This window comes from Eutrigla gurnardus (genome assembly GCF_963514095.1).
Source record: "Eutrigla gurnardus genome assembly, chromosome: 13".
Lineage (NCBI taxonomy): Eukaryota > Metazoa > Chordata > Actinopteri > Perciformes > Triglidae > Eutrigla > Eutrigla gurnardus.
In genome coordinates, this window is record NC_139936.1 from 24,300,691 (window position 1) to 24,322,201 (window position 21,511).

General features: G+C 47.6%; 1 protein-coding gene across 1 annotated transcript in view; it reads left to right on the top strand.

Moving 5' to 3' along the window:
• The window catches only part of hk2 (hexokinase 2), a 72,266-nt gene that overhangs the window by 43,439 nt on the left and 7,316 nt on the right, over positions 1–21,511 (top strand). Inside the window, exons 11-15 of the mRNA XM_084024131.1 lie at positions 7–155; positions 476–595; positions 1,261–1,356; positions 20,293–20,392; positions 20,603–20,786. Of these exons, the coding sequence (XP_083880257.1) occupies positions 7–155; positions 476–595; positions 1,261–1,356; positions 20,293–20,392; positions 20,603–20,786 (649 nt within the window). The remainder of the gene's footprint in view (positions 1–6; positions 156–475; positions 596–1,260; positions 1,357–20,292; positions 20,393–20,602; positions 20,787–21,511) is intronic.

A 21,511-nucleotide genomic window follows, 5' to 3' on the forward strand; every position in this document is an offset into this window, starting at 1 on the left:
CATTAGAGCATGGCGACTTCTTGGTCTTGGACCTTGGTGGCTCCACCTTTCGGGTTCTGCTGGTGCGAGTGCGAAGTGGAAAGGGACACAATGTGGACATGCATCACAAGATCTACAGTATTCCACAGGAGACGATGCAGGGCACGGGGGAAGAGGTAGAAACATCACTGGCCTTGAAATAATACACTGTAATAAGTGATTACAGCAACTGGAAGGATGGAGCTTTCAGTGTTTGAATGGTCCTCTGACAAAAAGAACATCATGAATACAAATCTGATATTAACTCCTCTACGCCTCAGGACATGATTACAAGCAACACTTTGTGAACTCTTCTACACGTGAAGAGTTTGTCTGATGTGTCACACTTAATTGTATTGAACACCAGTTTGTTTAATATGTGATTTTTTTATGCACTTAACTTATAAAATAGGTCACCTCAGTATTTGATTTATATTTTCTGTCTCTTGCGTGCCAGCTTTTCAGCCACATTGCAGACTGCATTGGCGACTTTTTGGAATACATGGGCATGAGAGATGCATCCTTACCTCTGGGATTCACATTCTCCTTCCCTTGTCATCAAAGCAAGCTGGACCAGGTAATGTTTCATTCAATGTATGTGTAAGACGAGCACTCATGCCTATTCCAACTTAATCTACCACTATTTTTGCACATTTTCCTTAACTTAAAGTGTGAATGATATGAAGTTGTATTTTAAATTATATAAAGTAAAGCCTTGGGTTTAGATAATATGATACTATGATACACTCAATCACTACTCCCAGTTCACTATCCAGGGAGTTCTCTATAGAGGACTAGATAGAGGGAGGACTATGTATTGAGCTCATCTCTGAAATGAAAAATATCACTTTGGGACACAGTTTCTGTGTGGCGTTAATCACTGCTGTCGCACAGTAAAAATGTGTCAAATCAACGGTGGCTGTGGTCCGTGATCAATGCTGATGGATTTTATTGTAATAGAAACATATTGTAAACCAATGTATTGTCATTTAAGTTTCCCTGGTAAGCAGTGATGGTTGCTATAGTGAAACCAATATTCTGCTGCATTTTTAATTGTTATAAATTGTTGTCTACTAAGACATCAAAAAACAGACGGTGACTGTTGCAACATTTGGCTGCACTTTTCATCGGGGCAGACAACAACTTTAAATTCAATAAACTTAAATTTAAATTCTGTAATTCATCTTCATTCATAGTGTATCATTAATTCTACATATTCATCTTCGACTGTCATTTCTCCAGGGCATTCTTCTGAGGTGGACAAAGGGTTTCAAAGCCAGTGGCTGTGAGGGACAAGATGTCATCAGATTACTTAAAGATGCTGTGCGCCGCAGACGGGTCAGTAAAGACACACCGACAGAACTCTAACATGTAAACATGCTGGTCATGCTATCTGCCCAGATAGTTCACCAATGTTCTTGTTGCCGCTATTTACATTTCTTCTGATGCAAATTTTAAAAATGCACTACAGGATCTGTATGAGGTGAAACAATGTATACATACTAGGGCCGGGACTTAATTACATAAATTAATTAACGCGTTAAAAAAACTGACGCATTTTTGCACCGCGGAACGTTTCTCACCTCAATGCAAAACATATAGCAGCTAGCGCGGACGCTAGCGTGGTAGCTAGCTTCAGAGGGTTAACCCTCGCCAACAGAGAGATGTTTTCTAATATTCAGGGTTTCCAATGTTCTGAATGTACTTGAAAGTATTGTGTTTTACTTAAAAAAACAAAGTGTTATTTTACACTTAGTTTACAGAAGGTCTATAGGCTACTTGAATTTCTGAAATGTACTATATTTCTAAATATGCTATTGCCAGAGGTGACAAGTAACGAAGTACAAATACTTCGTTACTGTACTTTAGTAGATTTTTCAGATATCTGTACTTTACTTGAGTATTTATTTTTCTGATGACTTTTTACTTTTACTCCCTACATTTATACACACAAATATGTACTTTCTACTCCTTACATCGTAAAAACAAACTCGTTACTTAAAAAAAAAAAAACCTCCACAGATGACAACAATACGTAAAAGCATACGTAAAAGAGGTGACAAACACAAGAGGGAAAGAGGGAGAAGAAGAGGGGGGGGACAGGTTACCGCGGGAAGAAGTAGAATGAGTGAGGGGACGGTAGAGAACTTGCACTGTAGCAGCGACATGGAGGAAGGAAGCGAAGCGGGGTCCGGGAGTATTGCCGACGGCGACGCTTCAGAAGATTCAGAGAATCTCATGGCATATGCGCTGTGTCCTGTGTCAACCGAAAAACTACGAGCTGCTGGCGTGATTATTCTGTCTGAACTTTTTTCGTCTAACAAAATTATCAAAAGATGTATTGTGTTTCATTAACGGCAAAAATTAATTTTTTACTTTTTACTTTTACTGTGAAAGTACATTTCAGAGCCTGTACTTTCTTACTTTTACTTGAGTTAAGGAGTTGAATCAGCACTTCTACTTTTACCAGAGTATTTTTTTACACATGTATCTGTACTTCTACTTAAGTACAGAATATGAGTACTTTTGCCACCTATTGCTATACTTAATGGCAAAAATTGCACTGGGCCCGGTTTCCCGAAGCCTTCTTAACGCGACGTCATTCGTAACCCCTACTTAGAGTTCCTACTTAACATTTCGCGCGTTTCCCGAAACGTTCTTTGCTACGAATCTCTTTCGTAGTGGTCTGGAGCGCTCTTAGAGCCTTCTTAGCTCCACCATAGTGATGTTTCAGCTCCTGACGCTAGTCGCCGCCACTGTACAGTAATCCAGAAATCCCCGCTGCGCATGGAACTGCACATTGCCAGTGTTGTGTTCAGTGGTTTTAAGTCATTCATGAAGAAAATAAAAATAAAATACGCATGCATTTCATCACAAGGCTAAGCTTTACCTCAACCTCAAAAGTAGCCTAGGTATATTACAGTGTCAAAGTCAAGGCATGCACAATCCTGCAAGCAATTTGGGAAATTGGCACATCGTCAAACAATTAAAAAATTTCATAAATGGACGCCGGTGTTGGGGTTGTAGCAGGGGCAGATTTGGTTATCAACAGTTAACTATCAATATCAATATGATTATCGGTATTAATAATTATATTTAATATATCATCATGATATAATCATGAATAACTGGGGCACCACCCTGGGATCAGGGAAAAGATAACCTAAAACTGTATTCAGTCTCAATATGGAGGTTTTATACTCACATGCCAATCATCGTGATCATTGGCATAGGAGTACAAAACCAATCGAACAATTAAAAAGGCGTGAAATTCAAGCACTAGCCTTCACAACCTGCTGTTATCCAGTGACATATACACAACAAGCACAAGAGACCGCTAGTTATAATATAATAAGATTTATTAAAATCAGTAATAATGATCACAATCAATAACACTGCAATTAACAAAGCCTTATTACCTAACTACCTAACACACAAAGCTAAGCTTAAACAAAGGGAGAGACACACGTGGAGTGTGTGTGTGCGTGTGCGTGCGTGTGCGTGCATGTGCGTGTGCGTGTGCGTGTGTGTGCGTGCGTGTCGCGAGAGAGAGAGAGAGAGAGAGAGAGAGAGAGAGGTGGTTATGGGCGGCCACCAGATGGAGCTATTCCTCGCAGCGTTCAGGGGCGGAGCCACTGAGGTCTGATGGAGTAGCGAGAGAGAGAGAGAGAGGTGGAGCTATTCCTCGCAGCGTTCAGGGGCGGAGCCACTGAGGTCTGATGGAGTAGCGAGAGAGAGAGAGAGAGAGATAGCCGTATGTAGCCACCAGATGTAGCTATGTCCCTAGCGGCCGCCGGGAACAGCTGGCTTAGGACACGTGTGTGCGGCGTGTATGTGTGTTAGCGGGTCACACACAAAGAGAGAGAAAATGCGCGAGCGATATTCGGAGGGACAGAAAACGTGCTGCTATCACACGGGCTCGCGTGAATGAACTGGAATTTATTCCGCGAGACCGGTCTTTTAACTGATAGTAGAGGCTTTCTGAGCTCGCGAATATGGCGGAGGTTAGTCGAAAACACTGTTACAGAAATCAACCCAGCTGTGTGGGTACCCAATCAACATTCACATACAGCAGCACATGAACAAACGGACTCGGCGATCCGCGATCAGAACTTAAAACACATTAACAAGAATTACAAGCATGTCCTACACTATCGAATCTCTGCTTCTGCCCAGACAAATAGCCTCTTACTTTTGTCGATGTGAGATGCGTCGATGTGAGGTTTCCGTCCGTGCGTTGATGGCGTTTCTTTACGCCGGCAGCGGACGGTAGTTGTGGGGCGCTGGTTCAGCGCCGGATCCAATTAGTTGAAGAAAACAGTTAGTATTTCTTCCTTCTGCAGGAACAATCGCGGGGCTCGGCGATTTAGTCAGCTGATTTCAGACAAAGACGGGTCGAGTTATCCGTTCTGCTGGCAGCTGGGACGAAGAAAGTTTCTTCTTACCGCCGGGAACGGGAGAGTCGCGCTGTCGCGGTGGTCTCCTCGGGATCCAAAATGATAAACAAAAGAAAAATAAAACGAGTAGAGAAAAAGAGGGGTAAAACAGTCTGTTGCTCGTCCAGCGAGTTTGGGGAAAAGACTGCGGCCTAGGACAAAGGAAAACGCTGCAGACGTTATATTCACCTCCTGGTGTAACGCGAGTTACTTTGGAGAGAGAAAGTTTTTCTGATGGCCGCGGGATTTATAGCTTACGGCTGGTCCGGGGGACCCCCTGGAGTCCCATGCAGTTCGCAGCCAATGGCGCGCCAGCGGTGTGACGTCAGATCCCGTGACCAGGTGGAGGTGACACTAAAATGGTGGTTGTAGTTTTTTTTATCTCCTTTGTCCCATTGTCCTGGCCGCATGTGTAGGCTTCTGTAGGCCGCATTGTGTAGTCCTTCTAGTGAGGTCCCAACAGTCCCCCTTTTGGTCTGAAGGTTGAGGTGTGGGACGCAACCTTCGGAGCAACATAAGGGCCGAACCGTCCATGTATTCCTTGAAACACGTGGGAGTCCAAACAGTCTGTATATTCCATGGAAAAGAGGTTAAACAGTTCACTCAGGTTAAAGTCCATGACTTTGATGGAGGCATTGTCTGGGCAGAGATTGAGGCAAAGTCTGGGCAGAGATTGAGGCAAAGTCTGGGCAGAGACTTCTAACTATCTAACCTATATTAAACATCACTAAGGCACAATTTATACAAACATCAGCATTATCATTTCATTCAGGAAATTTCAAACAGGACCCATTCCTATTATGAAAAACAGAACGAAGACGGAAGGAAAGCGAGGAAAAAGAAAAGGGGTTAGTGGTCGCTAGGCTTACTCCGGGAGGAGGTTGGAGTTAGCCTGTGGGAGGTGTGTGAAGCGTGGTGATACGAACAGGAGGGAGTCCAGTGTAGCTTGCAGCTTCTGCAGGTGTTTGTACATAATGTAGGCTATGTAGGCGGTAATGATCCAGCCACTAAGCAGGAGCCCGAGGGCGGTTGCGCTGACCGGGTTTCCTTGGTGGAGTATCGGTCTACTTATGTGATTAAAGGGTGTGGTAGTGAGTCCCGTCGGTTTGAGGGTGAACAGCACTAGTTTTGTTCCTTCAACCAAAAGTGATTGTTGGAGGGTTTTATCAATCGTTAGATTGTGGCCAATGAATGCATCCATGATCTCAATCTCCGCGTTGTACCTGTCCGGGTTGAGATGATGGAGTATTATGTCATCAATGTGTATAGTAGCTCCTTGGGGAACTGTTACAAATATCGTCTGATTTGGCAAGGCTAGCTTGGTGGCGGTATCATGGCGATCGTGGGACAGTAGGACTTCAGTGGCTGGTGTGTTGACAAGCCACTTATTTCCTGCTCGCTGTACTCTTGTCTCTGCCCTTTCATCCTTGGCAGACATGCTTCCCTGGCACCTTTGTTCTGGTGATTCAGTCCTCAGACCGCAGAGGTAGGTAGTCACATCCCGGATGAAAGGATTGCTCGGACATATCCAATGGATATCTTTGGTTTTGGTACACATGTCAAGGTTGGGAATAAGGTAAAGCGAGGGGTTGTCGTCGTGGTATGCAACGGTTGGTGGTGTTTTGAGGTGAATGTGTGTAGCATCTCTCCAAAACCCAACATTTAACACAGCTTTTAGCTTATATATATTCTGTTTCTCTATGATAGGCAGATTGAGGATGAATCCGATGCCCAGGTTCTTAGGGTCTACAGAGATCGGGATTGCACTGCCAAGACTATAAGCCAAATGTACATGTGAAGGTTGCACCCTTGTGGTCATAGTGGATTGGAGTACCTTCTCGACAAGGTCTAACGGGACCAGATAGGCTGGGATTTTCCCAGCGCCCAGGCTAGTAACGGATGAGCTCCTGATGAGGTCCTGCATAAGATCTCTGACTACGCGTGCATATGTTATGTCTTCTCTGACGATTTCTGATAAGGTTTCTACGGCATGCACAGTGTTATTGAGCAGGATGGAGTGTAAGTTGACCGTGACTATGGTCCCCTGCAGGGTCTTTCCTAAGTCCTGCAATTGTTGTTGTTGAAGGAGGATTCTCTGTTGAATTTCTGGCATCTCCTCATCGAGTTCACCCATGTGTCTTTGGAGTGTGCCTAAGCTTACTGAGATGGCCGCGGAGAGGCCAATGGAGAAAAGAGACCCGACGGCTGATGCCGCCATGAGTAGTCCACCTAGGAACCGTTTCGGTCTTTCCTTGGCACTGAGGTCCTCCTCGGTGACCAAGAACTTCTGCAGCTGTTCAAGGATGTGAACGGTTGTCTGCCTAGTATGTTCCATGGTGTCGTGAGTTTGAGTCCCGCTTAGCCTTCCCTCCGTTAGGCGTGGGGGAAGGCGGATGTGCTTGCGGAAGACATCCCAAGGGTCTAGTTTGACGTAAACCCTCTGGGTGAAGAGGTCGCAATGGGTGATTAGTAGGGCTGTGTTCAAAAAATCGATCCGCGATCCGATATCGATTCACGCTCAAAAAGCACGAGATCGATCCAAAAATGTCTGGATCGATCTTTTCCAGGTGACTAAAGGCACTGTTTTCTTTGACGCGCAAGGCGCACTATAAAAAGCGAGTGCCGGCTAAACGAAACCGAAACTTAAGCTAGCGAGATGGCTGAAGCGGCACCACTAAAATCACCTTCTGGAATGAAGGCTCCGCTGACTCCGCTCCCGTGAAGCGGCGAAGTGTTTCCTCTGCGTCGGTCAAGTGCGCCGTCATTCATGCGGCGGCGGTGTTGACGCGCGGAGCCGGACTGAGCGGCTGCGCTCTGCCAGTCTGGGTCTAGGGACCGTCCACCAAAACTTGAATTCAAGCGAAGAGAAAGTTCTCTCTCTCTCTCTCTCTCTCTCTCTCTCTCTCTCTCTCTCTCTCTCTCAACCTGTATGGCATTCCACAAGTCTCTGGTTGTCAAAGACTGGGTACAGGGGTTCTTGTAGTTTTCTAATATAGAGGGCCACTTAATTTTAATTTATTTATATTTTATTTGGTCATTGTTGTTTAGTTCTGGTCATTGTTTTAATTCTGCCATGGATATGTTACTTAAATTTCAAATAATACTTGGATTTTTGTCTAAAATAAATACTTGATTCTTGACTCTTCTCTCTCTGTGTCCCTCTTACACGTACACAGATACAATCACAAACACATGGAGCTGTTTTGTCTATGGGACAGTATTTATTTGCATTATGTCTGTAAATAGATCGATATCGAATCGAATCGGATCGAATCGTGGATCGAATCGGATCGTGACCTTATGAATCGGAATCGGATCGATCGAGGAAATTCGGATCGATTCCCAGCCCTAGTGATTAGTAGTCCGGGTGTCCCCTGCAGGACGATGCCGGTTGGTGGTCCTGGCTCGACCACCTCCGTGGACCGGGTGACTCGCAGGCCGAGGAGAATGCCAACGATCCAAGGGAGATGCATCCTGCAACACACCAGAGTTTGTGTATCATGAAAAGGTTGATGTTTAGGTGTTAGTGCATGCGGTTACATCCTACTGTGACTATGAAGAGTCTTCCCCCTTGTGGGGGGGAGACTGCCTTCCCCGTTCGGGTGTGGCAACTGTGATCTCTCTAAGGGGTGTGAAAGGTTTGTAGGGCTTGATCTGATTCGCATGAACCCACTTGTACGCGGCTGGGTGCCTTGGTTGTGAGACCCTGATGCGGTAAGCCACTGGTGATAGCTTACTGACGATCTCGAAGGGCCCTGACCAGCTTGGGAGGAACTTCTTAGAGATCCCGGCCGGCTTGGCGAATCTGAAATAGAATACCCTGTCGCCTACTTCATATTCTGTGTGAGATGTTTTCCTATCGTAGTAGGCCTTGGCCCCCTTAGAGCTAGTCTCAAGGTTTGCCTGGGCCCATGAGAATGTGGCCCTGAGATGGTTGCGTAAGTCGGTCACGTACTGGTGGGCTGTGTAGGCGGTTGCCACGCTGACGTCCTCGGGATGGTAGAAAAGATGCAGTGGGAGAGTCATCACTCTCCCAGTCATCATCTCAAACGGTGTGACCCCCGTGGAGCGGTGTGGGGTGGCCCTGATGGCCATCAACACCAGGGGCAATTTCGTGTCCCAATCTTTACCATTCCTACTGACATATTTCTTCAACATGTTAACAATGGTGCGGTTAGCCCGCTCGACTTGACCTGACGATTGGGGATGATATGGAATATGGAATTTTACCTCCACTCCCAGCATGTCGTACATGGTAGTCATGACGCTTGAGGTGAAATGGGTGCCCCGATCCGAATCAACTGAGAGGGGTAGCCCCCAGCGGCTGAACACGTGATTTAGCAACAGGGTTGCCGTCGTGATCGCTGTGTCATTGGGCGCTGGCAGACATTCAACCCATTTTGTGAAGGCACATGTCACCGTTAAGAGGTATTTGTTACCTCGGGACGACCTAGGAACCGGTCCAATCCAGTCGACTTGGAGGTGGGACCATGGGAATGTGATCCCCCTCGGCTGGAGTGGGGCTCGGCTCAGTGGGTGAGCTGGCTGGAATTGGCAGCACACCAGACATCCTTGGACATAAGATTTTGCATCGTGGTCCATTGCTGGCCAGTAGGCAACCTGTTGGAGAGTCTTGAGTGTGGCTTCACCACCCCTATGGCCTCCGACAGGTGAGTCATGAGCGTGAGCAAGCATGACCCCCCGGTGGTCAGATGGGACGACCCAGCGGGCTGGTCCGTGACCACCGTGGGTATAAACCAACAACCCCTTTTCCAGTGTCAGGTTTTTGAGCTGGGACTGGAGAGTTTGCAACTCTTTGGTCTCCGTTGGCGGGAGTTGTGCATTAACGGGTGGCAGGGTGTTCGTCATTTGCTGACGGATGGTTTGGAGCACCGGGTCGTTTTCCTGCATTGCCACCAAGTCGGTGTCTCCAAGTTCGCGACCTAGGTGAAGGGCCTGGGTGCGGATCTGGGCATCCTCCTGTGTCTCTCTTGCCCTCCGACGAGTGATGGCACTCACCGCATAAGTTTGAAGATTTGGGAGCCACTCGTTCTTGAATTCCCAAACTATGCCCTGTTCTGCCCCCAGTTTGGCGAGGCGGTCAGCCTCATCGTTGCCATCCTTGTCAGGACCGGGAGTTTGGGAGTGACCTTTGACCTTCTTCCAGTAGACAGTCAGTCCATGACCTGTCGTCAGTTGGTCACAGGCTAGGAAGAGCTCAGCGTGTTTGACCTCCTTGTTGCGGGCATTTTTCATGCCGTTCTCTTTCCACATGGGGAAGTGGCTTATGAAGCTATGGCGGGCATAGTTGGAGTCCGAGCAGGCCACGACCTGCATCATGGCCTGCCTGGAGGCTTGTTGGAGGGCTATGAGGACTGCCGCAATTTCAGCGTACTGACTTGTCTTGGGGCCAAGTTGGTACTGGTTAGGTTCATCAACGCTACGGTTGGTCCACACCACTCCGACCCCAGCTTGGAGCTGGTTAGCATGGTGGAAAGAGCAGCCATCGATATAGACTTTGGGGAGGTCTCTACATACATTCTCATCATAGTACCTATGAGAGGTGGGCAGTGATGGCGTGGTGACAGGGCATGACCGGCTTACAGACATCTCTTCGCAGTCGCAGTGCGTGCATTGAGCTAGACCATGTCCCAAGGCCATCTTGTGGTTTTGGGCATACTTTACCTCAATGTCGTAGCCTTGCAGTGCCATCATCCATGACGCAATACGGCTATTGGATACCCGCCCTTCTCTCAGCCGCTGGCTGTTTAGAAAAGTGACCGGTTGGTGATGTGTCTCGATTATCACCTTCTGGCCCCCGACGTAGCTACGAAAGTGTTCCACTGCCCAGACCGTGGCGAGGAGGGCTTTCTCGCAGTCGGAGAACTTAATCTCCACACCGCTGAGGGGCCGGCTTGCGTAAGCAACGACACGTTTGTCTGTGTCGTATCTCTGTGCCAGGGCGGTGCTGAGGCATTTGGAGGAGAAACTAGCCTCAAGGTGAAACTCCCTGTCTTTATCTGGGTAAGCCAGGCAAGGTGCGCAGCAGAGCTTTTCTTTGAATTGGCGGAAGGACTGTTCCTGGGTCTCTTCCCAGGTGAAAGGCTGTTCTTTGCGCAGGAGGTCTGTGAGAGGTTTGGCAATCTCTGCATAGTCCTCGATGAATTGTCGGGAGTAGTTGCAGACGCCTAGGAAACTCCTAAGTTCTGATACACTGGTTGGGGCTTTGATGTCTTGAATGGCCCTCACTCTCCCGGCTTGAGGTTCAATGCCCTCAGCACCCACTGTTAGGCCCACGTACTCAACTTTCGTGCGGCACCACTGGCCTTTGGAAAGCGCCAGTTTAGCTCCTGCAGCAGAAAGTTGTGCCAGTACGTGACGGTTTTCAGCTAAGTGCTCCTCGAAGGTTCGACTCCTCATGAGGATGTCGTCCACATAGATGAGGTTACCGCGTGCAGCCGCGTCGCTCATCGCCTTGTGGAGGAAAATGTTGAACTCGGCGGGGGAGTTCGAATACCCAAAAGGGCAGCGATTCCAGGTATACTGGCGGTTCCCAAAGGAGAAGGCAAGCTTATATTGGTCGGTTGGGTCAACTTTCATTGTCTAGAAACCATTAGCGATGTCTACCGTTGAGAAGAAGCGGGCTCCCTTGACTTTAGCTAGCTCCTGATCCAGGTGAATCATGGGCCAGCGGGAGAGAGGAACCTGTTTGTTCAGTGGCTGGTAGTCGATGGTGAGACGCCATTTCCCAGTGGGTTTCAAGACTGGCCAGATTGGGGAATTATATGTTGAGTTGCATTCCCGGATGATTTGCTTCTCCAGCAATTTGTCCAGGATGTCTCGGATAGACTCGTATGCGGCTAACGGGATCCTGTACTGGCGTACGAAGGTCGGTGGCACATTCGGATCAGTGGGGATGCGGACCGTGTGAAGTTGGGTCTCCCCACAGTCCTGCGAGTCTCGGGAGAAGATTGGCAGGAAGTCCTGGAACAACTTCCGTAGCGCGTCTCTCTGGTCCTCGGTAGTGAGGGCATCTGCTTTGGCAAGCTGTTGGGTTATCTCAGACTCAAAGCCCGAATAGGGTTCCTCAGGTGGTTGGTGTGTCTCACCTGAGGTCGCTTCGGTCGATTGAGTCGTTAAGGCGTAGACGACCAGATCACCCCCTTTTCCCAGTGCTGTGCCACAAATGGCTTCCCCGTGAAGGGTTTCATGGCAGGCCATGGTGATCATTGCGGTTGGGAACGTGAAAAGGACATTGTCTAAGTTTTACTCCTGGCTAGGGAGGGAGGTAACTCTCCTATGACTGGTATGGTCAGTTCGAAGTCATGGAAAGAGTTGTCGACCAGCATCCCTATTTGTTTTCGTGCTCCCAACTGGATTGGGGCATGCGTCAAGTTTTGGACCAGGATGTAGGTTGAACGATTGTTCAACTCAAGCAGGGGCATGCCACAGACTGTAAGGTTAAGTTCCCAGAAATGGGGTAAGGGCTGGAAGAATGCTTGGGAGCCAGGCATCTTCTGTCCCTTAAGGATGGCGAGCCGGATGGGGACGCCTGCGGTCCTGGCAGGGACCATCATGTCAACTTCGCTGGCAACCTGACATGCCTCTGGGATGGTTTGGCCTGATGTCAGGTGTTCAAGTTCAATGGGCAGGGGCTCGCTCTTAGCGTTAGCCTGGGACCAAAGAATCTGATTGACCGTGTCGAGTTTGGTGCCAAGTCTGACCAGAATATCAGCACCTAAAAGGAATGGTGGATGTAGTTTGGGCACTACGCTTATGAAATGGTCAACCTGTTTCTTCCCAATACGGATCGAGAGGGCACACACTCCCACCGCCTTAAGGTGAATCTGCGGTGATTCTGCGGAAAGGAGGTGGTGGTTGAGAGGCCCGAAAACTGGGAGAGGTTGATGCTGGCACAGATGGTGGTACAGATCTTGACTGACGGCTGTCTTCTCTGACCAAAGCCCCAGGATTGCTTCTGGGACATGGGTGTCATTGAGATGCACACCGCCAACCAGATGAGGGCTGTACAGTGCTGGGTTTCGGTTCTCCAGCGGACACAGGAAGGATCCGTGGTGTCGGAAAGCGCTCAAGTCGCCGGCTTGGAGTTGTGGGCTCGCAAGCGGTGCGGTTCGAGCAGAGATGCGCCCCTGATGGCAGTCGATAAGCGGTGCCAGCCGGTCCAGGAGATCCTGACCAATGAGAAGTGGTTCGGTGGCACAAATGTGGATGGGGTGCACAAGAGTGACTCCCTGAAACGTGAGGTCCACCCACGCACGTTCTGTGATGGGTGACCTGTCCTGCGTGTAGCTGGTGATGCTAACGTGGCAGGGCTCAATTTGAAGTGGTTTACCTAGGGAGAGCATGGTTTGGGTCACCTCCGCAAAGGTGCCTTGGCACATTAGACTGATCTCAGAGCCTGAGTCGAGTAGGGCGAGGATGCTGACACACCCCCCTACCACCACCGAGGTATAAATGCGTCTAGCGTGGCCTTTGCGAACAAGATCTCCTAGGAAAGTCAAGAAAGGGGGTTGCGACGGGTCGATGGCCTTGGTTGCCGAGTCTGATTTTGGTTCCCCCGCCCATCCTACCAAGCAAACCTTGGCGGTGGAAGTGGGAACGGCCTGGCCTAGTCATGTAGGCGGAGGCTTCGTGTCCGGGTTCTTGCCGGGCTTTTGTGGGGAGCTTGGTGCCGGCTTTGACCATTGGGCCGGGTTGAGCCGCAACCCTATCGCTTTTGTCAGCTTGTCGACCAGGTCGTCCATATCCTTTTCTTGCATTCGGGGGTTTTTCGTGCCGGAATTATACTTACCCTCTTGTTTGCGTTCAAACTGGACCTTATTCCTGGGGTTATTTTCGTTCCTGGGTTTTGTGTGATTCCAGGAGCGTGCGTTCGGCCCACCCCCTTGGTTCTGTCGCCATTGTTGCTGGTTAGGTTCCCGGTGTGTCTGTTGTACTGGTCTAGTACTTACCCTTGGCTGAGGCACTTCATCTCCCTCCAGCCCTAGGCCTGTGTGTTCCGCGGTTTGGATCCCCAGGACTCTGGCGTCCTCCCCGGATGACCTTGCGGGTCGCACCCGGGTCTCCCATGACATCTGTGTGAAATTACGAACCTCTTGCATGGTGAGTCGGTATGTCCTGCAGTGCATGGTGACATCGTAGCGCACACTTTCGTGTAGGTTATGCAGGAAGAGGGCCTTGAAGGCAGGCTCTTCCTCCACTCCTGGGGAGTTACGGCCCTGAGCCTAGGCGGCCCTGAAGCGCCTATAGTACTCCCTGGGTGGTTCCTGCTTCCTGTGTAGAGCAGCGAGGGCGCCGAGCGTGGCGGAGGCGGGGTCCCTGTACCGGCTATACTCCTCCTTGAGTGCTTCACAAAGTCTGGAGTATCGGTCCCGGTTTCTGGGTGCGAGTGTTTCTATGAAACTGTGGACCTGTCTGGTACTGGTCTTCCAGATTAGCTTGAGCTTCTCGCGTGAGGAGGCATGGGGTAGGTCACGCAGACAGTGGTCCATCTCTTTGAGATAGCCATCAATATCCGACTCTTTGTGAGTCGGATCGAACCGTTCAATGTCTCTGGCGAGGGATTCTAACTGTCGGGTGCGCAGGCCATGGTTTGCGGCTGGATATGGGCCATCTGATTCACTTGACGACCCGTTATCACCACGGTAATTGTCTCGGACAGAGTGACCCCTCCCCCTTGGAGGTGGGGATGGAGTCCGAGGCATGCGTGACCCTCCTACCGAGTGTCGGTGGTGGGTACGTGGGAATCTGGAATCCCCCGTCGAGCTTCGAGCCACTGGGAAATGGCTCAGACTTCGGCGTGGGGACTCGTCCCGCTGGGAGTAGCTCCACTTGTGAGGTGGGGCTTCTCGTTCCAGTGGGTGGGTGGATGGTGGCGCCTGGTAGCGCCGACGTTCGGCCTCTTCCGACTGTACCAGTCTCTCCCTGCGCATGGGACGGTGTGCGTCCGTGGGGGGCGCGGTTTCAAGGTCCGACAGGTCAGGCATATCCGTGTCTTGGGGTGTACCTACCTGGGCAGCCTGAGTTTCCTCACGCTGGAGTTCTCTCTCCTCCTCCCTGCATGGCCTGCGGAGGGCTTCCTCCCTCTCCACCTTCAGTTCGGCCACTTCCTGTCGCAGGGAGGTGGTCGCATGACCCAGTCGATTGATTAACTCCTCATCCTCAGCTTTCTGCAGTTGTGCTCTGCGCTGAGACAGGAGTAAGATTCGACCCACCACGTCAGCGATTGTGCGTTGTGGTTTCCCTGCCGGGTGATTAACATAATCAACAAGCTGCTGCAGTTGATCATTGCATGCCACTACATCGTAGTGTTCCAGGTTTTCCCTGTCCTCAAGGGACAGGTGGAGGAGACCAGCGATCGCATCCTGCAGGCCTGCGTCGACTGATACCTGGGGAGCCTCAGCTCCTTGTTCTTTCGGGCCGTAGTTGCTCATTTTACCTCTAGTAAAAGGCAGAACCCGGTGGCTTCACTTGTTTGGTTTTAACAGCGAAAAGAATGTATGTTGTTATGCTGATGTGGGTGCACAGGTGAGCGGCGTCGACCTGTGACTTACAATGAAAATGTTAATACACTTCTACAGTCTGTGGACTGGTAGTGAGGTGTCTCTAGCACCTCTGGTGAGTGATAACAGTGTTATAACGCGTCTTAGTATCCCTAACCCTGTGTTTGTTAGTATTGTTGTTAAACAATAAATGGCTAATCACAACATGCATATGCAACCCTCAACTGTACTTGCTTGGCAAATAGTAATGGGGAACAAACAAATCGATCCTTGAAAATCAATTTCTAAACAATCATATTAATAATAATAATATTTACTATTATTATCATTATATACCTCTCAGGTTATTGTGCATAAATCTCTGGATAAAGCAGGTTTAAGAAGGCCTCACACGGGGCACCAATTATGTTGGGGTTGTAGCAGGGGCAGATTTGGTTATCAACAGTTAACTATCAATATCAATATGATTATCGGTATTAATAATTATATTTAATATATCATCATGATATAATCATGAATAAACGGGGCACCACCCTGGGATCAGGGAAACGATAACCTAAAACTGTATTCAGTCTCAATATGGAGGTTTTATACTCACATGCCAATCATCGTGATCATTGGCATAGGAGTACAAAACCAATCGAACAATTAAAAAGGCGTGAAATTCAAGCACTAGCCTTCACAACCTGCTGTTATCCAGTGACATATACACAACAAGCACAAGAGACCGCTAGTTATAATATAATAAGATTTATTAAAATCAGTCATAATGATCACAATCAATAACACTGCAATTAACAAAGCCTTATTACCTAACTACCTAACACACAAAGCTAAGCTTAAACAAAGGGAGAGACACACGTGGAGTGTGTGTGTGCGTATGCGTGTGCGTGCGTGTGCGTGCATGTGCGTGTGCGTGTGTGTGCGTGCGTGTCGCGAGAGAGAGAGAGAGGTGGTTATGGGCGGCCACCAGATGGAGCTATTCCTCGCAGCGTTCAGGGGCGGAGCCACTGAGGTCTGATGGAGTAGCGAGAGAGAGAGAGAGAGGTGGAGCTATTCCTCGCAGCGTTCAGGGCGTTCTGCGTTCGCAGAGAGAAAATGCGCGAGCGATATTCGGAGGGACAGAAAACGTGCTGCTATCACACGGGCTCGCGTGAATGAACTGGAATTTATTCCGCGGGACCGGTCTTTTAACTGATAGTAGAGGCTTTCTGAGCTCGCGAATATGGCGGAGGTTAGTCGAAAACACTGTTACAGAAATCAACCCAGCTGTGTGGGTACCCAATCAACATTCACATACAGCAGCACATGAACAAACGGACTCGGCGATCCGCGATCAGAACTTAAAACACATTAACAAGAATTACAAGCATGTCCTACACTATCGAATCTCTGCTTCTGCCCAGACAAATAGCCTCTTACTTTTGTCGATGTGAGATGCGTCGATGTGAGGTTTCCGTCCGTGCGTTGATGGCGTTTCTTTACGCCGGCAGCGGACGGTAGTTGTGGGGCGCTGGTTCAGCGCCGGATCCAATTAGTTGAAGAAAACAGTTAGTATTTCTTCCTTCTGCAGGAACAATCGCGGGGCTCGGCGATTTAGTCAGCTGATTTCAGACAAAGACGGGTCGAGTTATCCGTTCTGCTGGCAGCTGGGACGAAGAAAGTTTCTTCTTACCGCGGGGAACGGGAGAGTCGCGCTGTCGCGGTGGTCTCCTCGGGATCCAAAATGATAAACAAAAGAAAAATAAAACGAGTAGAGAAAAAGAGGGGTAAAACAGTCTGTTGCTCGTCCAGCGAGTTTGGGGAAAAGACTGCGGCCTAGGACAAAGGAAAACGCTGCAGACGTTATATTCACCTCCTGGTGTAACGCGAGTTACTTTGGAGAGAGAAAGTTTTTCTGATGGCCGCGGGATTTATAGCTTACGGCTGGTCCGGGGGACCCCCTGGAGTCCCATGCAGTTCGCAGCCAATGGCGCGCCAGCGGTGTGACGTCAGATCCCGTGACCAGGTGGAGGTGACACTAAAATGGTGGTTGTAGTTTTTTTTATCTCCTTTGTCCCATTGTCCTGGCCGCATGTGTAGGCTTCTGTAGGCCGCATTGTGTAGTCCTTCTAGTGAGGTCCCAACACCGGTGACGGTTGTGAACGGTGGCAAAACTGTGGCAGCGATACAACGTATCCCCGTGCTGAACCAAAGACGTCGCCGTCCTCGGAGCCGTTGGAATACATAATTTATAAGGATCAACTTCAATCCCATAGATATATTGACCGACGCGGCTATAATGCATAAGTTTCGACTACAACGGCAACAAATACGCATGTAATTTAGGATGTAATTGGCTCAATCTCCTCCGCTGTTTCTATATTTTCTATATCTTTTTTAAAATCAGTATATGGTAGTATGTTCGACCATGGTTAAATAAATGTTTAGTCCTAGAAGAATTTCTATCAATGTTTTATTCGGAAACACTGCAATAGCCTACATTTTATAATATACTGCTGTCATGCACCTGCGCATGAAATGGAAAATCGAACTCTGAGCAATCGATTTCAGCACTTTCTTTATGGACAGCGCCGTGTACGTACGACGTAAGGAGCGTTTCTTAAAGGAGAAATCCGGTCATTTTTGACCCCATTTCCGTTGTCCTCAGGGTCATCCCGACTTATTAGAAGCAAAAAACCCGACAAAAATTGACGTTACCTAGCCCGAGATCTGTACCTGCCTGGCAGCCTTCCAGACTCGCTCCAATGCTAACCCATTGGGGCACGTTATATCTGCTTTCCTGGGCCTCAGAAAACAATTCCAAGACCTATGCAACACAGGTTGGGTCCGTACGAGACACCACGGCGCTCGTTTAGCTCAAATAGTGTTGCAAAACGACATAAATATGTGTGTTTTAGCATGAAGTTACTCACCTCAAATCACCCCGTAGACATTAGCAGTAGATAGCCGAGCGCCTGTCGTCCCTCCCAGTCACCGCAGAAACGAAAAAGTTTTCCTCGTAGTTTTGATTTTGTATCCATAAAGAAACGACCGAGCAGTGCAGTCGTCCTGTCCGTAATAAATCCAGGAAGCTGTTATGTCCATATGTATGACTGTTACAACATAGCAACGATAGCTTACAGCTAGTAACGTGCCGGGCGCTCCTCGTCCGTCCCACTCACAGCAGAAACGAAAACGTTTTCCTCGTAGTTTTGATTTTGTATCCATAAAGAATTGATCAAGCAGTGCAGTCGTCATGTCCGTAATAAATCCAGGAAGCTGTTATGTCCATATGTATGACTGTTACAACATAGCAACGATAGCTTCAGCTAGTAACGTGCCGGGCGCTCGTCCGTCCCACTCACCGCAGAAACGAAAACGTTTTCCTCGTAGATTTTGTATCCATAAAGAAACGATCGAGCAGTGCAGTCGTCATGTCCGTAATAAATCCATGAAGCTTTTATGTCCATATGTATGACTATGTTACAACATAGCAACGACTGCTTACAGCTAAACAGTAGCCGAGAGCCAAAAGTCTCGCGCAAGTTCCCGTCTGCCGTCGAAAAGAAATGGATAAAATGCATATCATAAACAAAAAAAACACCGGTATTCGGTATGAACCGGTATACCGCCCAGCACTACCTCAGCCCACTTCACGACACCTCCGCTCCAGTCAGGCAAACCTCCTGCAGATCCCAAGGACCAAACTCCGAACCATGGGAGACAGAGCTTTCTGTCACGCCGCTCCCTGTCTTTGGAATGCTCTCCCTGACCACCTGAGAGCACCACTGACCCTGGACACTTTTAAAAAAGGCCTAAAAACCTACCTTTTTAAAAAAGCCTTTCATTAGTTGTTTCCTTTGGAGAGACGCTCTCTCTCCAAATTTTAACTTTTACTTTTCTTTTTTTTTTTCTCTTATGTCCACTTTTAGATTGTTTGCTCAATATAAAGTGCATTACAAATAAAATTCATTATTATTATTATTATTATTAGGCAACGTCAATTTTTGTCGGGTTTTTTGCTTCTAATAAGTCGGGATGACCCTGAGGACAACGGAAATGGGGTAAAAAATGACCGGATTTCTCCTTTAAGAAGACTCCTAAGAGACCGTTCGGGAACCACGACTATAGAGGTAAACAACTTTGGTAAGTCATAACGTAGGAGTCTTCGTAGCGCGCTAAGAGTGGACGTTATCGGGAAACCGGGCCCTGGTCTGTTGGACTTGGTTGAACAAAAATAAACAATATTTTGTTGCTTAAGCTTATGTAGTCAGTCATTATTCAATGGTATATTAAAAATTACTTCTCACTGTTCTCAGGTCAAATTTTTAAATGCGATTAATTTCGATTCATTAATTACAAAGCCTCTAATTAATTAGATACATTTTTTTAATCGAGTCCCGGCCCTAATACATACAGTATATAAAGATAGATTCACCTTATGTAGTAAATATTTGCTTGCCATGTTAAAGGAAAAGTTCGGAATTTTGGACATAGGACCTCATTTCCAACTTACCCGAGGTGATATAGGTCGGTGGAGACCGTTTTCAGCACAATTGGTCCAGTCCTTATAGTTGCACAAGTCCCTGTTGCTAAACTGGTGTTGAGCTAGCGCACGTCAACGGTAACATCCAGCCTGTCTCTAAAAACAGCTTTAACTGTTCCGCAGAACACCCGAGACAAATGTATTATGACGTCGGACTATTGATGTACATGTCAGTGTTGGTAGAATAATTAAAAAAATGTTTTTAACGCTGCTACGAGTACTAGCTGTCACGACTGTAGGGCGCTTAGGTTTCGTTTTTACGCACTACTACTAACACGCAAAGTAAAATTCCGCTGCTGCTGAGAAACTAGTCCCTCAAAATGTTTTATCATTGAAAATGCAAGGTTGGTTTAATTTCTAAAATTATTCTACCAACACTGACATGTACATCGATAGTCCGACGTTATAATACATTTGTCTCGGGTGTTCTGCGGAGCAGTTAAAGCTGTTTTTAGAGACAGGCTGGATGTTACCGTTGACGTGCGCTAGCTCAACACCAGTTTAGCAACAGTGACTTGTGCAACTATAAGGACTGGACCAATTGTGCTGAAAACGGTCTCCACCGACCTATATCACCTCGGGTAAGTTGGAAATGAGGTCCTATGTCCAAAATTCCGAACTTTTTCTTTAATGTTCTTATATCTAAATTACCATTTTTAATATGCTAATGATAATTAGCTAACTACTCAACCATATAGATCTGATATTCTTAATTGCAAAATGTTGGTGTGCTATTTCTGCGTGTTTCCAGTATAATTGATTTCCATTACTTTATCCCTGCTTTCAGGAATTTGACTTGAACTTTGTGGCGGTGGTTAATGACACAGTGGGAACCATGATGACCTGCAGCTATGAGGACCCCAAATGTGAGGTGGGACTTATCGTAGGTAAGTCTGTCGCCACCTTCCTCTCTGGAGTCTGTCTCTTTGTGTCATTTTTGAACATTGTAATCAATGAATTGTGAGTAAACAGTGATTTTTTTTTATTTATGACTTTTGTTTTTTGTTTTCACTTTGGAATGAAGCTCCTCAAAAACATGCTTATGTTTTCCTTCTATGACACTACTAACCGTACCTTTCCTCATTTCCTTACCTCAGGCACAGGGACCAATGCCTGCTTCATGGAGGAGATGCAGAACATCGAAGTGGTGGAGGGCGATCATGGACGCATGTGTGTCAACATGGAATGGGGAGCATTCGGTGACAACGGAGAACTTGATGACTTCTGCACCCAATTTGATCACATTGTTGATGATTGTTCCAATTATCCTGGGAAACAGAGGTATTGGATGGAGAATTTATGACATATTAAATAATCTCTATGTCAATTAAAAACATTGAAAAAGCAATGATCGCATCAAATACACATCAGAAAGTCAAAAATATTGTGTAAACTTAAAAAGCAAGAGAATGTCAAGGACAGACAGCCTGATATAGCCACAGCTGTTATGATTTTAAAAAGAAGGTGAACCCATAAGCAGGAAGTGGTTTATTATGAAGAAGTTCTGAGATCACTGAGGGTTCGGGGTGCAGGATTCCAAGATGGTGGCAGCAGGGCAAAGACTGAGTCCGAGGCTGGAGTGTAGAAGGCCGATGAGTAGGCAGGCTGGTGATCTGGAGATAACGGAGCACAGGTGTACCACAAGTGGATGGCCTGCCCACCAGGATCTAACTCACTCACACATAACTACTTGGCCACTTCGTTGTGTGTCTGACACCCTGCTGTTATGTGCTGGACTATCTCAGGGGCATCTTTGCACGTCAGGGGCATGTCTGTCTGGTGTGGTAGACCCTGACCAGATATTGTGCCTTTTCTTGTGCTGCCGTGGTTAGTGCCTCTGTGCTGCCCTTAAGATCAGGCTTTTCTATCCACTGGGAGTGAGGAGTGAGAAGAAGAAAAGAAAAGATATTGAGTGGAAAATAGAGGACAGAAAGAAACATAGCAATATTGCAGAGGATTCATTGCCTCGTCAATCCTAATGCAGTTACAAGGTTAGTTGGCTGTTT